The sequence below is a fragment of the Notolepis coatsorum genome, assembly GCF_963971535.1.
Source record: "Notolepis coatsorum genome assembly, chromosome: 6".
Classification (NCBI taxonomy): Eukaryota; Metazoa; Chordata; class Actinopteri; order Aulopiformes; family Paralepididae; genus Notolepis; species Notolepis coatsorum.
In genome coordinates, this window is record NC_140170.1 from 83,736,889 (window position 1) to 83,749,107 (window position 12,219).

General features: G+C 45.4%; 1 protein-coding gene across 2 annotated transcripts in view; it reads right to left on the reverse strand.

The window, feature by feature from the left end:
• Positions 1-545: 545 nt before the first annotated feature.
• The window catches only part of grm2b (glutamate receptor, metabotropic 2b), a gene marked incomplete at both ends in the record, with an annotated part of 88,979 nt that continues 77,305 nt past the window's right edge, over positions 546-12,219 (reverse strand). The window contains 4 exons of one of the 2 annotated variants that reach the window (XM_084316345.1): positions 546-619; positions 2,889-3,075; positions 7,730-8,793; positions 9,941-10,778. In XM_084316345.1, coding sequence (XP_084172471.1) covers positions 546-619; positions 2,889-3,075; positions 7,730-8,793; positions 9,941-10,778 — 2,163 coding nt within the window. Of the gene's footprint in view, positions 653-2,888; positions 3,076-7,729; positions 8,794-9,940; positions 10,779-12,219 lie in introns of both variants that reach the window. The other variant, XM_084316346.1, reaches the window with a different exon arrangement.

The following is a 12,219-nucleotide window of genomic DNA, read 5'->3' on the forward strand; positions in this document are numbered from 1 at the left end:
GAAACTGAAATACTTAGGTAACGTATGAACATAGCTCAGAATGTCAGTAACATAAATACTTATTTAACCGTTAAACACAGCCCAGAATGTCAGTGAAATGTAATGGTGTTCCTACCAGGAACTTCCATACTGTGGGTTTGAGACGGCTAGCTCTGGGTGCCCCGTGTCGACGCTTGCGTGATTGACGTTGATGTCAAGCTAATGCTTGCGGGACGCCACTAGGGGGCAGCGCGGCTAAGTGTGAGCGAGACTGAATTAGTGACTGAATGAGTGATTGACATTGCCGGTCATATAGGTGCTTCGCATCTAAAAAGGCTTTACAGTTAGATACATACCGTTTGTCAGAGGAACATCATTTTAGCTTTCACAGTTAGAAATACAGTAGCTACCCTTTCCCCACACAGTCAAGGCTACCCACGCTGTCTCTCTGACAGCTCCTCACGGCACGGGGCGCTTCTGTCATCGCAGGCAGCCTTGTTCGATGAGGGCATGATTGAAGACGGAACAGTAGCTTGGAGCGGGAGGATTTCAAACGCTAATCTCCCTCACAAAGACGATGTTGTCGAGTCCACCACTTCGCGCCCGTTACAAACGGCTGGCACGTAGTTGGAGGCTGATCCTGCAGAGAAACGGGTATAGTGAACAGAGGGATCTCTGGAACCGGGAGAGAACTTTCCACTGATATATCTTCACTACCTTCACGTTGAAGGTAGAAGGTAGTAATGCCATCAAAACAGCGATCTCTGGGCAAAAGAGTCCCTCTTGGTTTTAACTTTGTTTACATGTTTTGTTTTGGTCTGATGTATGGGTTGGAGTTAAGTGGGGATAGGGGAGAGGTTGCTATTACTGGCCACACTTCAGTAGTGCTCGACCGATATGGGTTTTACAAAGGCCGATACCGATATTTAGAAATCAGGGCAGCCGATGGCCGATATAATAGGGTGGTCCGTTTTTTTTTTTATATAAATTCATGAAAATGTCCGGGTTTCATTGTTTTTCACTGCACTTTGCGAGCGTCTGAAGGCTTGGGGCTGCATTTTTCGCTGAACATATAATGACAGAATTAAAGTTATATTTGTTGCCGTTCGAATGCCACCTCATTCGACAAAATCTGTGCCTCTGTTCTCCAGTTACATGCCGATATGTCAGGCATGCAACTTTTTACATGTGCGCGTCAGATTATTCCCCTGGACTCCCGAGGCTCCAGAAATGTCAATCATCCGTCGTTTGCACAAATTATTGGTCAGCGTTGTAACTTGTAGCCAACAATGAGTGTAGCTTTCCAGTGATATCCCACGTGTGTGCGAATCAGGGATCTAGGTGAAAATTGACAAGCGAAGACAGGAAGTGATAAAAATTCCGAATGAATTTACTTGGATGATGAAATTGAGAAATGGAGAGCTTTTTTCTTGGGACACGGTTTACCCGGATGTCTCTAAAAGACAAATTTCTGAACGGATTTTTATCAAATTTGGACCTGTACTACATAAGACTTCAGGCTATGGATTGTTCCGGTGTTTTCCAGCTTATACAAAAAATATATATATATTATTTTGGAATATTGCAACTACTACAGAAAAACGTGAGTACACAAGTTCAAGTACAACTCAAGCCCTATGTTACTCTATTTCATTAGCACTAAATTATTCTTTATTGTGTAAGAAACTTCAGAATGTTATATTTCAAAAGAGACAAGGCTTATGCATGTGCTATAAGGATAAAGTATAAAGATAAGCTTTGCAAAAAAAGTATGCAGTAAAAAAAAAAAGCAGCTTTTAAGAGGTTAAAACAATACGGCATCTTTGAGTAAACTTTAAGTATCATTAAGTATCTCGAGGCTGGGGCCAGCATGTCCTCTTTTTTGGAAATCAAAATATGGTCACCCTACGATATAATCCAATATGATTTTCTTTTGCATCTGATGAAATACAACTATTTAAAAATGTCTCTTCCTTTCTTTAGTATGTCTGTGCTCCACTTATTATTTTAAATAAAAAAAAAAAATCAAACAAAATGCATTGATTGAAAAAAAAAAAAATATATATATATATATATATATATATATATATATATATATATATATATATATATATATATTTTTTTTAATCAGTTGACACTAGAGATCACTAACATTTTTGTTAATCGGTCACGTGGGTGCAGCTATTTTTTCTAAAGGTTGCTGTTTGATGGTGTTACAGATTCTACAGTGGATGAAAAAGTTAGCTTCCTGCCCTGGTTTCAATCAAGTCTAAAATTATGATAATAATGATAACTACTATATAATATTATATAATAACTACTCTAAATGATTATTCCCATCATGAACTTGTTTCTGATGGGAGAAATGTCTTGCAGGATAGTCCTGGGCCTCCTCTAGCTAGTGTGCACTACACACACCACGTGTCGCCTCATATATTTGACACACGCTGTGCCTTCATACCTGTGTTTATTTGCAGGGTTGGAAATTAATGGATCACAGTAATCAGGATCACAGTAATACGATTATGTTACAGTGGTAACTGTAATCATTAGTTATTGTAAAACACAATAATCAGATTACAGATACTAGTGTAGTTGACTGCTTGTTGGAGAATTGGTTACAAGGACGTAAGATAAAGAAAGAAAAAACGAAACAATTTCTTTGTGAGATTATGGACACAAATGAGAACCTTTTATATTTGCTAGCTGAAGGTTATGTTTGGCGCTGGGGTTGGTTTCAGCGAAACCACAATGCCGGCGCATTTTACTCAAACCATGTCTCTATTTTAGAAGCAAAGTCATTTAAGATTTAGCTTCACATTCTACATTTTAGCAGGTGATAAGTCATTTCTATATAACGCCATCCCCAATGGGGTCGAGGGCAAGAGAAGGGCTGGACGTACCGGTACCTTTTGAGTAGCCGGAGCTGGGAGCAGAGGCGGACACTGTGGTCCCAAAGCGGCTGGCGGCGGCCCTGAGGCTGGTCACGTTCTTCTGGGGCTGGAAGAGGATGATGTGGACCTTGGGTGCGAAGAGGCAGCCCAGCACCACAGAGCCACTGAGACTGACGGAGATGCACATGGTGGTGGTCTGCACCTGAGGGGCAGGGGAGGAGAAGAGGAGAGACTGAGCAAAGGAATGGCCTCCTGGATCCATTCATCAAAAATAAAGCTCTTCTCCAATTTTGTACATCATACTGGTAAATGGTAAATGGCTGCATTTATGTAGCGCTTTTATCCAAATCACTTTACAATTTAGTTCCTCACGTTTTACCCATTCACACACACATTCACACACCGACGGCGGAGGCAACCATGCAAGGCGCCAACCTGCTCATCGGGAGCAGTTAGGCACAGTTGTTCTTGCTCAAGGACACTTCGATACGCTGCTCGTTAGGAGCGGGAATCTAACCGGGAACCTCCAGATGACCAGACAACTGCTCTACCTCTGTCGCCCCATAATCAATACTGAAGCACATTCTGGTGGGTCAGGCTGTAGTACCATAATCTCAAGGGTCCATTTATTTAAAAAGGGATCAAATTGACGATTGGTTGATGATGATGATGATGATGATGATGATGATGATGATGATGATGATGATGATGATGATTTAATACTGTATAGGTTATAGTTGAAAGGCAGGGTTTCAGTCATGCCCAACTGGCGTGAGTATGCTGCAACCGACATACCCGATCACAACCACAGAAATTTATTGTTGTTGTTGTTGTTGTTGTTGTTGTTGTTGTTGTTGTTGTTGATGATGTTTCTAAGCCCTTTTGTGTCTGGGTGCGCACGGCTAGCATGTGGCTATGGTTGAGCAGATCATTGCTTGTGCAGGATTCTGAGGGCAAGAAGAATGTCAGATTTAGGCAAAGCACCGCTGGCTGTCCTGGCCAGGCAGGGCCTCGTTAGTCATATTTCCGCTGCTAATGTGAGCTGACTGCTGGGGTCATCTCCCCGGCTGCTGCCCCCGCCACCTCTCCCCTCCAGCCCACTGGTTACCCCCGCAGACCCAGACCCTTCTATCTGCTCCATCCCCTAGTATTGCTGTGAGACCACTCCACAAGAGTCGAGGCTCTATTTCCACAATCACGCTGCCGGAACAATGGAGGTTATTGCATACTGACAATGCATATACATTTTTGGGAGTCCATACATTTACTTCATCTTTGGCCATTAGTGGAGATATGGGATGGGAACCTCCAAACATCAGACATAAATGTCAAAGGCTTCGGCTTTGGAATAGACTTGTGAAGATGTATGATCAGAGGCTTACTAAAAAGATACTTAATTGGGACATTTCTCATGGTCATCCTTAGGCTAATGAGTTGAAATCCTTATTTTAGATGAACGATTTGGCGTTCATTTTCCAGAACCCGTTATTGTGTGATATTCAGGAGATAAAATTGTTTCTCGTGTATAAAGAAAAATTGTCTGTTGATATATGGTATAAACTAAAATGATTTATTGTATCATAAAGAATAGTTACAGTGCAGAACCTTATGTGAAGTATAATTCAGACAAAATACAGAGATGTGCAGATACGTTCAGGAACATTACCACTAGCCCTGGAGACTGGCAGGTTTAATGCCACTCTATAAGGACTTACTTTGTTTGGTGTGTGAGCTCCTGTAGGTGGAAAGGAGAATGAGGTTCATCTTTTGTTATACTGTCTACGAGGACATACTTTTTAAATAAAATGTCCTCCATTTATGTTTATTTTCTTGAGCAGGATGAATATGAAAAACTTGAGTTGTGTTTTTTTTATAGCAGATTTAATTTGTCAATCTTGGGAGAGAAGGCAGAATACTTTGTTTAAGACCAAGCTGTAATCTGTATTTATGTAATCTGTATTTATGTAATGAAATTAAATGGTATGGAATAATGGAACACTGCAACCGTATATATGGTGTCTTATGAACCCACATGGGTTGGGCACTTAATATAATCAATCAATCTATCACTCAATGTAATATTCTGAGTTGTTTGATCAAAATTACTTTATCAGCATTTTGTCTTAAAGCACTTGCTGTATCCGTGGTGCTTTTTGTGTGTGTTTTATGTTTTTCTTTTCAAGCAACAGGTTCCGTTTAAAAACAGATCTTCTTTCACACTGATGATAACATTACTGCAGTACGACTTTGGTTCACCGAGGATCATCTGAATCCCAGGAGTTGTGACCTCATACTGACACCAAGACAAATCAGGTTTTAGAGTCTCATAGGGAAGAATAAAGGCATGATGTATAACTTCATAATGTACAATAAACAAGGTGTGGGAGAGCAGCAGAATCATGAGTGAGAGAGAGAGAGAGAGAGAGAGAGAGAGAGAGAGGGAGAGAGGCAGAGTGAGAAAGAGGGAGAGAGAGAGATGGGGAGAGAGATATGGAGAGGGGGTAGAGAGAGAGAAAGAGGGAGTGAGACAGAGTGGGTAGAGAGAAAGAGGGAGAGAGAGGGAGAGACAGATAGAGGGAGAGAGAGAGTGGGGGAGAAAGAGAGAAGAGAGAGAAAGAGGGAGAGAGACAGGGAGGGGGAGAGAGTGAAAACAGAAGAAAAAAAACTGCTCAAGGCTTATTTCCAATGTCTTATCTAAAGCCAGTTTCACGTGTGGAACCTGAGCCCACACAGCGATCACAGATATATAGCCGGGGGGGGGGGTTCCCGGTCACAGAGACAAACCTCTCGCTCTCTCAGTTATTCCATCTACCGTGGTTCCAATATGAGACCTGCTCAGACGCTCTCGTATCGTCTTAAATCCAACGCGGGGTCAGTGAAGCGGAGAGGTTTTGGGTTCCTGTCGAGGAGGCTGATCTCTACAGACATGTGAAGCCCGGGGTACAGTACAGCATGCTGATAGAAGGCCTGTGTGAGAGCAGACCTCCCCCATGTTTGTTTGTACAGCTGTAGCCTCGTTGCACACACACACCCTGACCCAATGGTGTGATAGTTAAGCCTGAGTTTGCCCATAGCAACAGCACTCACAACTTATATAGTTTGTCAGTTTTATACCCATTGTGTTGCCTTATTTACTGTACTCTACAATACATGGCAAGCATGTTGGAACGTGGCCTCGGAGCTATGGGCAACTATAGTCCATGTGATACATGTCTGACCTATAGGCAAAACACGATGTATTATTCGCATTTTATATCCAATTATTTACAGTAAATATAGTGTTCATGGTCCTCTCCGTGTGATGGCTAAAGGCTGCACATATATAAAACGGCTTGTGTGACTGCTGCAAAAAATGACATATTTCTTTTGACATTCAGGGGGCTGTGCCACTAAGACCGCCTCAGGCCATTTCTCAATGCCCATGTTTACGATTCAGCAATTTATTGCTTTCTCACACAGTTTGGTAAAGGCCCAGTAGCTTATCTGTATAGAGGAGTGAGCTACTCTTGGTACAGGAGGATATAGTGTCAAATATAGTATACTGATCTGGTATTTAAACTCCTTAAACACCATAGAGAAGTCCATTTGGCTGAGACAAATCTTTCAAATTGATATAATCAGGTCTGGTCTACCAGTACTCTAGAGTTTCTTTGTCCTTGCCTTGAAAGATTGTGTTAGCCACATCAAAAGACACCACTCTCTTTAATGAGACAACGCTGAAGTGATCAAACAGAATTTCAAAGTGACATCCGTTTCTTCAGGTATATAGCAAGTGCCCAAAGGACGACTCATTTATAGACTAGATTTACAATATTTGCTCTAGTTACAGAACCTTTTTATTATTATTATTATTATTATTATTATTATTATTATTATTATTATTATTATTATTATTATTATTATTATTATTATTATTATTATTTATTATTATTATTATTATTATTTGATGCAAAGCACCTCATAGATCGGAAATGTCGCTAACTCACTTTGTTACTCATTCATTTAGTCAGTCACTCACTTTGTTACTCATTCATTTAGTCAGTCAGTCACTCACTCACTTTGTTACTCATTCATTTAGTCAGTCAGTCACTCACTCACTTTCATTTAGTCAGTCAGTCACTTTGTTACTCATTAATTTAGTCAGTCAGTCACTCACTCACTTTGTTACTCATTCATTTAGTCAGTCAGTCACTCACTTTGTTACTCGTTCATTTAGTCAGTCAGTCAGTCACTCACTTTGTTACTCATTCATTTAGTCAGTCAGTCACTCACTCACTTTGTTACTCATTCATTTAGTCAGTCAGTCACTCACTCACTTTGTTACTCATTAATTTAGTCAGTCAGTCACTCACTCACTTTGTTACTCGTTCATTTAGTCAGTCAGTCACTTACAGTTAGCCACTCTGTCCCTAGTGGCGGCTCACAGGCATGGCACTTTGCTTCGCATCTATGACAATTGTACATCCTTATTTCAGGCAAGGAAACTCTAAAAGAAGGAAGGGTCATCACGCCACTGTGTAGCGCGTGAACACACATTGATGCCAAGTGTGGAAATGTTCAGTTTGGCCGTCATTGAGTTGAGCGGGATCAGCCATCTCCTCGCGTATGACCTTCACTGTCATTCACACAGGTTATTACTACCTCAGATGTCAGAATCATCTGCAATGTGTTGCATTGTTAACTAGCTAACCTTTGATATATTGGTTGATTTATATTCCCTCAGATAGCTGGTCTATTTGGAATCTTAATACAGGCTTCAATAGAACTGGGTCTGGCACCAAGCAGAGCCTTAGAACGCTGGCATTCTGATGAGACGACCCTTCCTCCTTTTAAAATGCCCTTGGTTTCAGGCTCACCCTGTAGTCGCTGGCGGTGACGTAGAAGATGGGCTGGAAGGCCAGCCAGATGATGCAGGTGGTGTACATGGTGAACCCGATGAACTTGGCCTCGTTGAAGTTCTCGGGGCACTTGCGCGTCTTGAAGGCGTAGACGGTGCAGAGGATGATGAGGACGCAGTTGTAGGTGAGGGACAGCAGCATGCTGGAGTCTCTGCTGTTGCACTTGAGGGTGACCACGTCCCGCCTCTCGGGGCTCACCTCCTTCCGCACGCCGGGCAGCTCCACCAGCAGCCAGACCACGGCCACCAGCAGCTGGCAGGAGATCAGGGCCCCGCAGATGGCCACCTGGGACCCGGGGCTGATGAACCGCGGCCGCTGGGCCCCGTCCTTCACCCCGCTGAATATGCGGGCGATGCGGTTGGTCTTGGTGAGGAGGGCCGAGTAGCACACGGCGAAGGAGGTGCCCAGGCCCAGCCGGCGTAGCGTGCACACGGCCGTGGACGGCTTGGCGATGTAGATGAAGGTCATGCTGTAGCACATCAGCACGCCCAGCAGGAGGATGTAGGAGAGCTCGCGCCCGCTCGCCTTCACCACGGGGGTGTTGTTGTTCTTGAGGAACAGGCCCACCACGGAGAGAGTGCACAGCATGCCCAGGCAGGAGATGGTGACGGGGCCCACGGCCCACGCGTCCTCCCAGCGGATGTACTCCTCCGGCAGGTCGTAGCAGCCCGTCAGGTTGGCCAGGGGCCACAGGCCGAAGCTGCAGTCGGCGCAGGTGAACTCGTCCTGGAGGTACTGGTAGGGCTGGCAGGGGATGCAGATCCAGCAGCACACGTCGCCGGGCTGCATGCTCTTCACCTCGTTCTTCCTGCAGGGGTCACTGCACTGGGAGGTGGGCGGCACCAGGCCGTGCCAGGGCACCATGCTGGTGTTCAGGGTCAGGTTCTGGGCCCAGTAGCCCACTTTCCTGTAGACGAACTTCCCCTCTTCCTTGTGGTAGTGGAAGATGTTGTAGCGGCCGATGCCGTCGCCAGCGGAGTCGAAGCGCACCATGGCCTCTCCGTCTGGAGGTCTGAATGGAGCTGGTGGATGAAGAGATTAGATTAGATTAGATTCAAATGTATTGTCATTATACAGCACAGTACAGTACAACGAAAAGAAGTTTGGCATCCAACCAGAGTGCAAATGTAACAGTAAAGTGCAACAGTAATATACAATATACAGGTGATTGCAGATTACAGAAATACAGGTTACGTTAAGCTACGGTCAACACTGTTTGAAAACACATGAGAACAGGTTTGTCAAAATATGAAAAACAACGCAAGGACACATTTTGTCGATGACTGGTGATTGGTATCTTCATTAACGCCAACACAGAAAGCTCTAACTCTAATGGACATCCACTTGCTCTCCATTTGAATTCCTCTGAGAGTATTTATTCATCAAACGTTCTCTCAGAATAGAGCATATCGGATAAGTCTCAGCGGACTAATTCTTTCCATGCTAATTTATGTTTTATTGCTGAAAATTGAATAATCAAAGCCTTTTAAACTCTAGGAAGGGAAATAATTAGAAAGTCTAAATCTAATCCCATGCTCATTTCAAATCCACGTTTCAAATTAGCCCACTTAACCAAGATTCATGTTGAAATTCTTAATCACATTTTCTACTTTTTAGGAAGCCCTGTAGTAGCTGAATAATAATAGTAGCATGTAAATCTAACAAACCCATTTGTTAAAGGGGAACTACATCCATTTTAAGAGGCAATACATTATGTCTATGGTCTAAGACAGTCCAACTTATTGGTAAACTCTCTACCAAATCCAAAAAATCAGGTATAAAGTCTGAAGCTGCTACAAAGACAGTGAATTGGAAGAGATGGCAAGGATGACACTGAGAGCACCCAGGGGAATGTTCTGAGTATGAATACATTATTTTGTTTCAGAACAGAGAACTAGAATAACGCTCATTTGGTTACAAAAAAGAAAACAAACATTCTGTGGGTCCACAAAGTCCCTCTTTATACCTTTATACTTTATACCGGATGAGACGTTTGATTCTTACTTCTCTGGTTTCTGGCTTTGGGAGAGAGAGTACAGTTGCTCATGTTCACAAATATCAATTAAACATTCCTCTGTCATGGAAATCCTTTTTTTGGGTAGTGTTCCTTTACATTTTTTCTTACATGCTTTTTGTTTTGTCTGTGCTCATTGTCACCGCTTTGCTCACCTTCAAACTTGGTCTTGAGGATGAACTCCTTGTAGAACCTCTTGCCGTTGCCAGGTTTCATGGCGTCGCAGACCTTGGACGTGTTGGAGCACACCGCCTGCCTCATGTTGTGCAGGGCGAACGCCATGGCGTAGACGGCGTTCACCACGAACATGATCTTGGACTCCGGCTCGAACGTCCCGTCCCGCAGGCTGCGGTCGCTGCAGCCCGGCTCCTGGAGGCTACAGGCGAAGCGGTGCTCCCAGAACTCCTTGAACCACGGGTTCCTCACGTTGGTGTACGGGGTGAGCTTGGTGAAGTAGTCCTCGAACTCCTTGATGGGATAGGAGGCCAGCTCGATGGTGAAGGCTCCGTCCGCCGCTGTCTCGCTGCCCCTCACCACGCTCTCCTGCGCCCCCCAGCCGTCGCTGGCCACCCAGATGAAGGTGGCGTTCATGCGGGCGGCGGCCACCAGCAGCTCCCGGGCGTCCTCGCTGCGAGTGAAGAGGATGACCACCCGGGCGTTGGACTTCTGCTGCAGGGAGCGGATCACGTTCTCGTAGCCCTGACGGTTCATGGAGCGGCTCACCTTGACCGAGGTGGCGATGCAAATCTGGCGCGTGCGAGCCTCCTGCTGGAAGGCGTCGATGCCGGTCTCGCCGTAGTCACCCTCCGACGCCACCGTCGAGACGTAGGTCCAGTTGAAGTAGCGCAGGATCTCCGCCATGGCCTTGGCCTGGTAGAAGTCGGGGGGCACGGTGCGGGCGAAGTAGTCATAGCGGGTCTTGTCGCTGAGCTTGGCGCTGGTGGAGGCGTAGCTGATCTGAGGGATCTGGAAGAGGCGAAGCAGGTTGGCCACCTGAGGGAAGAGAGAGAAGAGACACAACATCAGTGGGTCCCAGCTACTGAGAGGGCAGAGAGAGAAGAGACACAGTACATCAGTGGGGTCCCAGCTACTGAGAGGGCAGAGAGAGAAGAGACACAGTACATCAGTGGGGTCCCAGCTACTGAGAGGGCAGAGAGAGAAGAGACACAGTACATCAGTGGGGTCCCAGCTACTGAGAGGGCAGAGAGAGAAGAGACACAGTACATCAGTGGGGTCCCAGCTACTGAGAGGGCAGAGAGAGAAGAGACACAGTGCATCAGTGGGTCCCAGCTACTGAGAGGGCAGAGAGAGAAGAGACACAGTACATCAGTGGGTCCCAGCTACTGAGAGGGCAGAGAGAGAAGAGACACAGTACATCAGTGGGGTCCCAGCTACTGAGAGGGCAGAGAGAGAAGAGACACAGTGCATCAGTGGGTCCCAGCTACTGAGAGGGCAGAGAGAGAAGAGACACAGTACATCAGTGGGGTCCCAGCTACTGAGAGGGCAGAGAGAGAAGAGACACAGTACATCAGTGGGGTCCCAGCTACTGAGAGGGCAGAGAGAGAAGAGACACAGTGCATCAGTGGGTCCCAGCTACTGAGAGGGCAGAGAGAGAAGAGACACAGTACATCAGTGGGTCCCAGCTACTGAGAGGGCAGAGAGAGAAGAGACACAGTACATCAGTGGGGTCCCAGCTACTGAGAGGGCAGAGAGAGAAGAGACACAGTGCATCAGTGGGTCCCAGCTACTGAGAGGGCAGAGAGAGAAGAGACACAGTACATCAGTGGGGTCCCAGCTACCGAGAGGCCAATGGAATGGCATCATATTAACAAATCCGGTATTTAATGGTAATGATGATGAATGATGATGATGATTGTTGTCCAATTGTCAGGCAGTTAACATATAACATATATATAGTCATATAACTACCATTATGTACTGTGTTTTACGGTAGTAGCAGGTTGATCAGCTATGGAATTGTAGTTACTAGTTCACATTTCAAAGTTTGTTGAAATGTGTGTGTGTGTGTGTGTGTGTGTGTGTGTGTGTGTGTGTGTGTGTGTGTGTGTGTGTGTGTGTGTGTGTGTGTGTGTGTGTGTGTGTGTGTGTGTGTGTGTGTGTGTGTGTGTGTGTGTGTGTGTGTGTGTGTGTGTGTGTGTGTGTGTGTGTGTGTGTGTGTGTGTGTGTGTGCGTGCGTGCGTGCGCGTATGTGTGTTATTTGCCAGCGATAAAAGTTTTGTGTTTGGTTATCTTTCAAACTTCAAGTCAACATTTGCTGAAGAGATATCTATGCGCCGCCGACCCGAGGGCGATCCACCCGAGCACACCGCTGCCGTCCATCCATCAGACGCCCCGGGCCTGTGGGGCAAGACTGGCCTCGGAGACGGAGACGGGGGGGGGGGGGGGGCACCTCAGCTACCCCTTCCGCACCTGA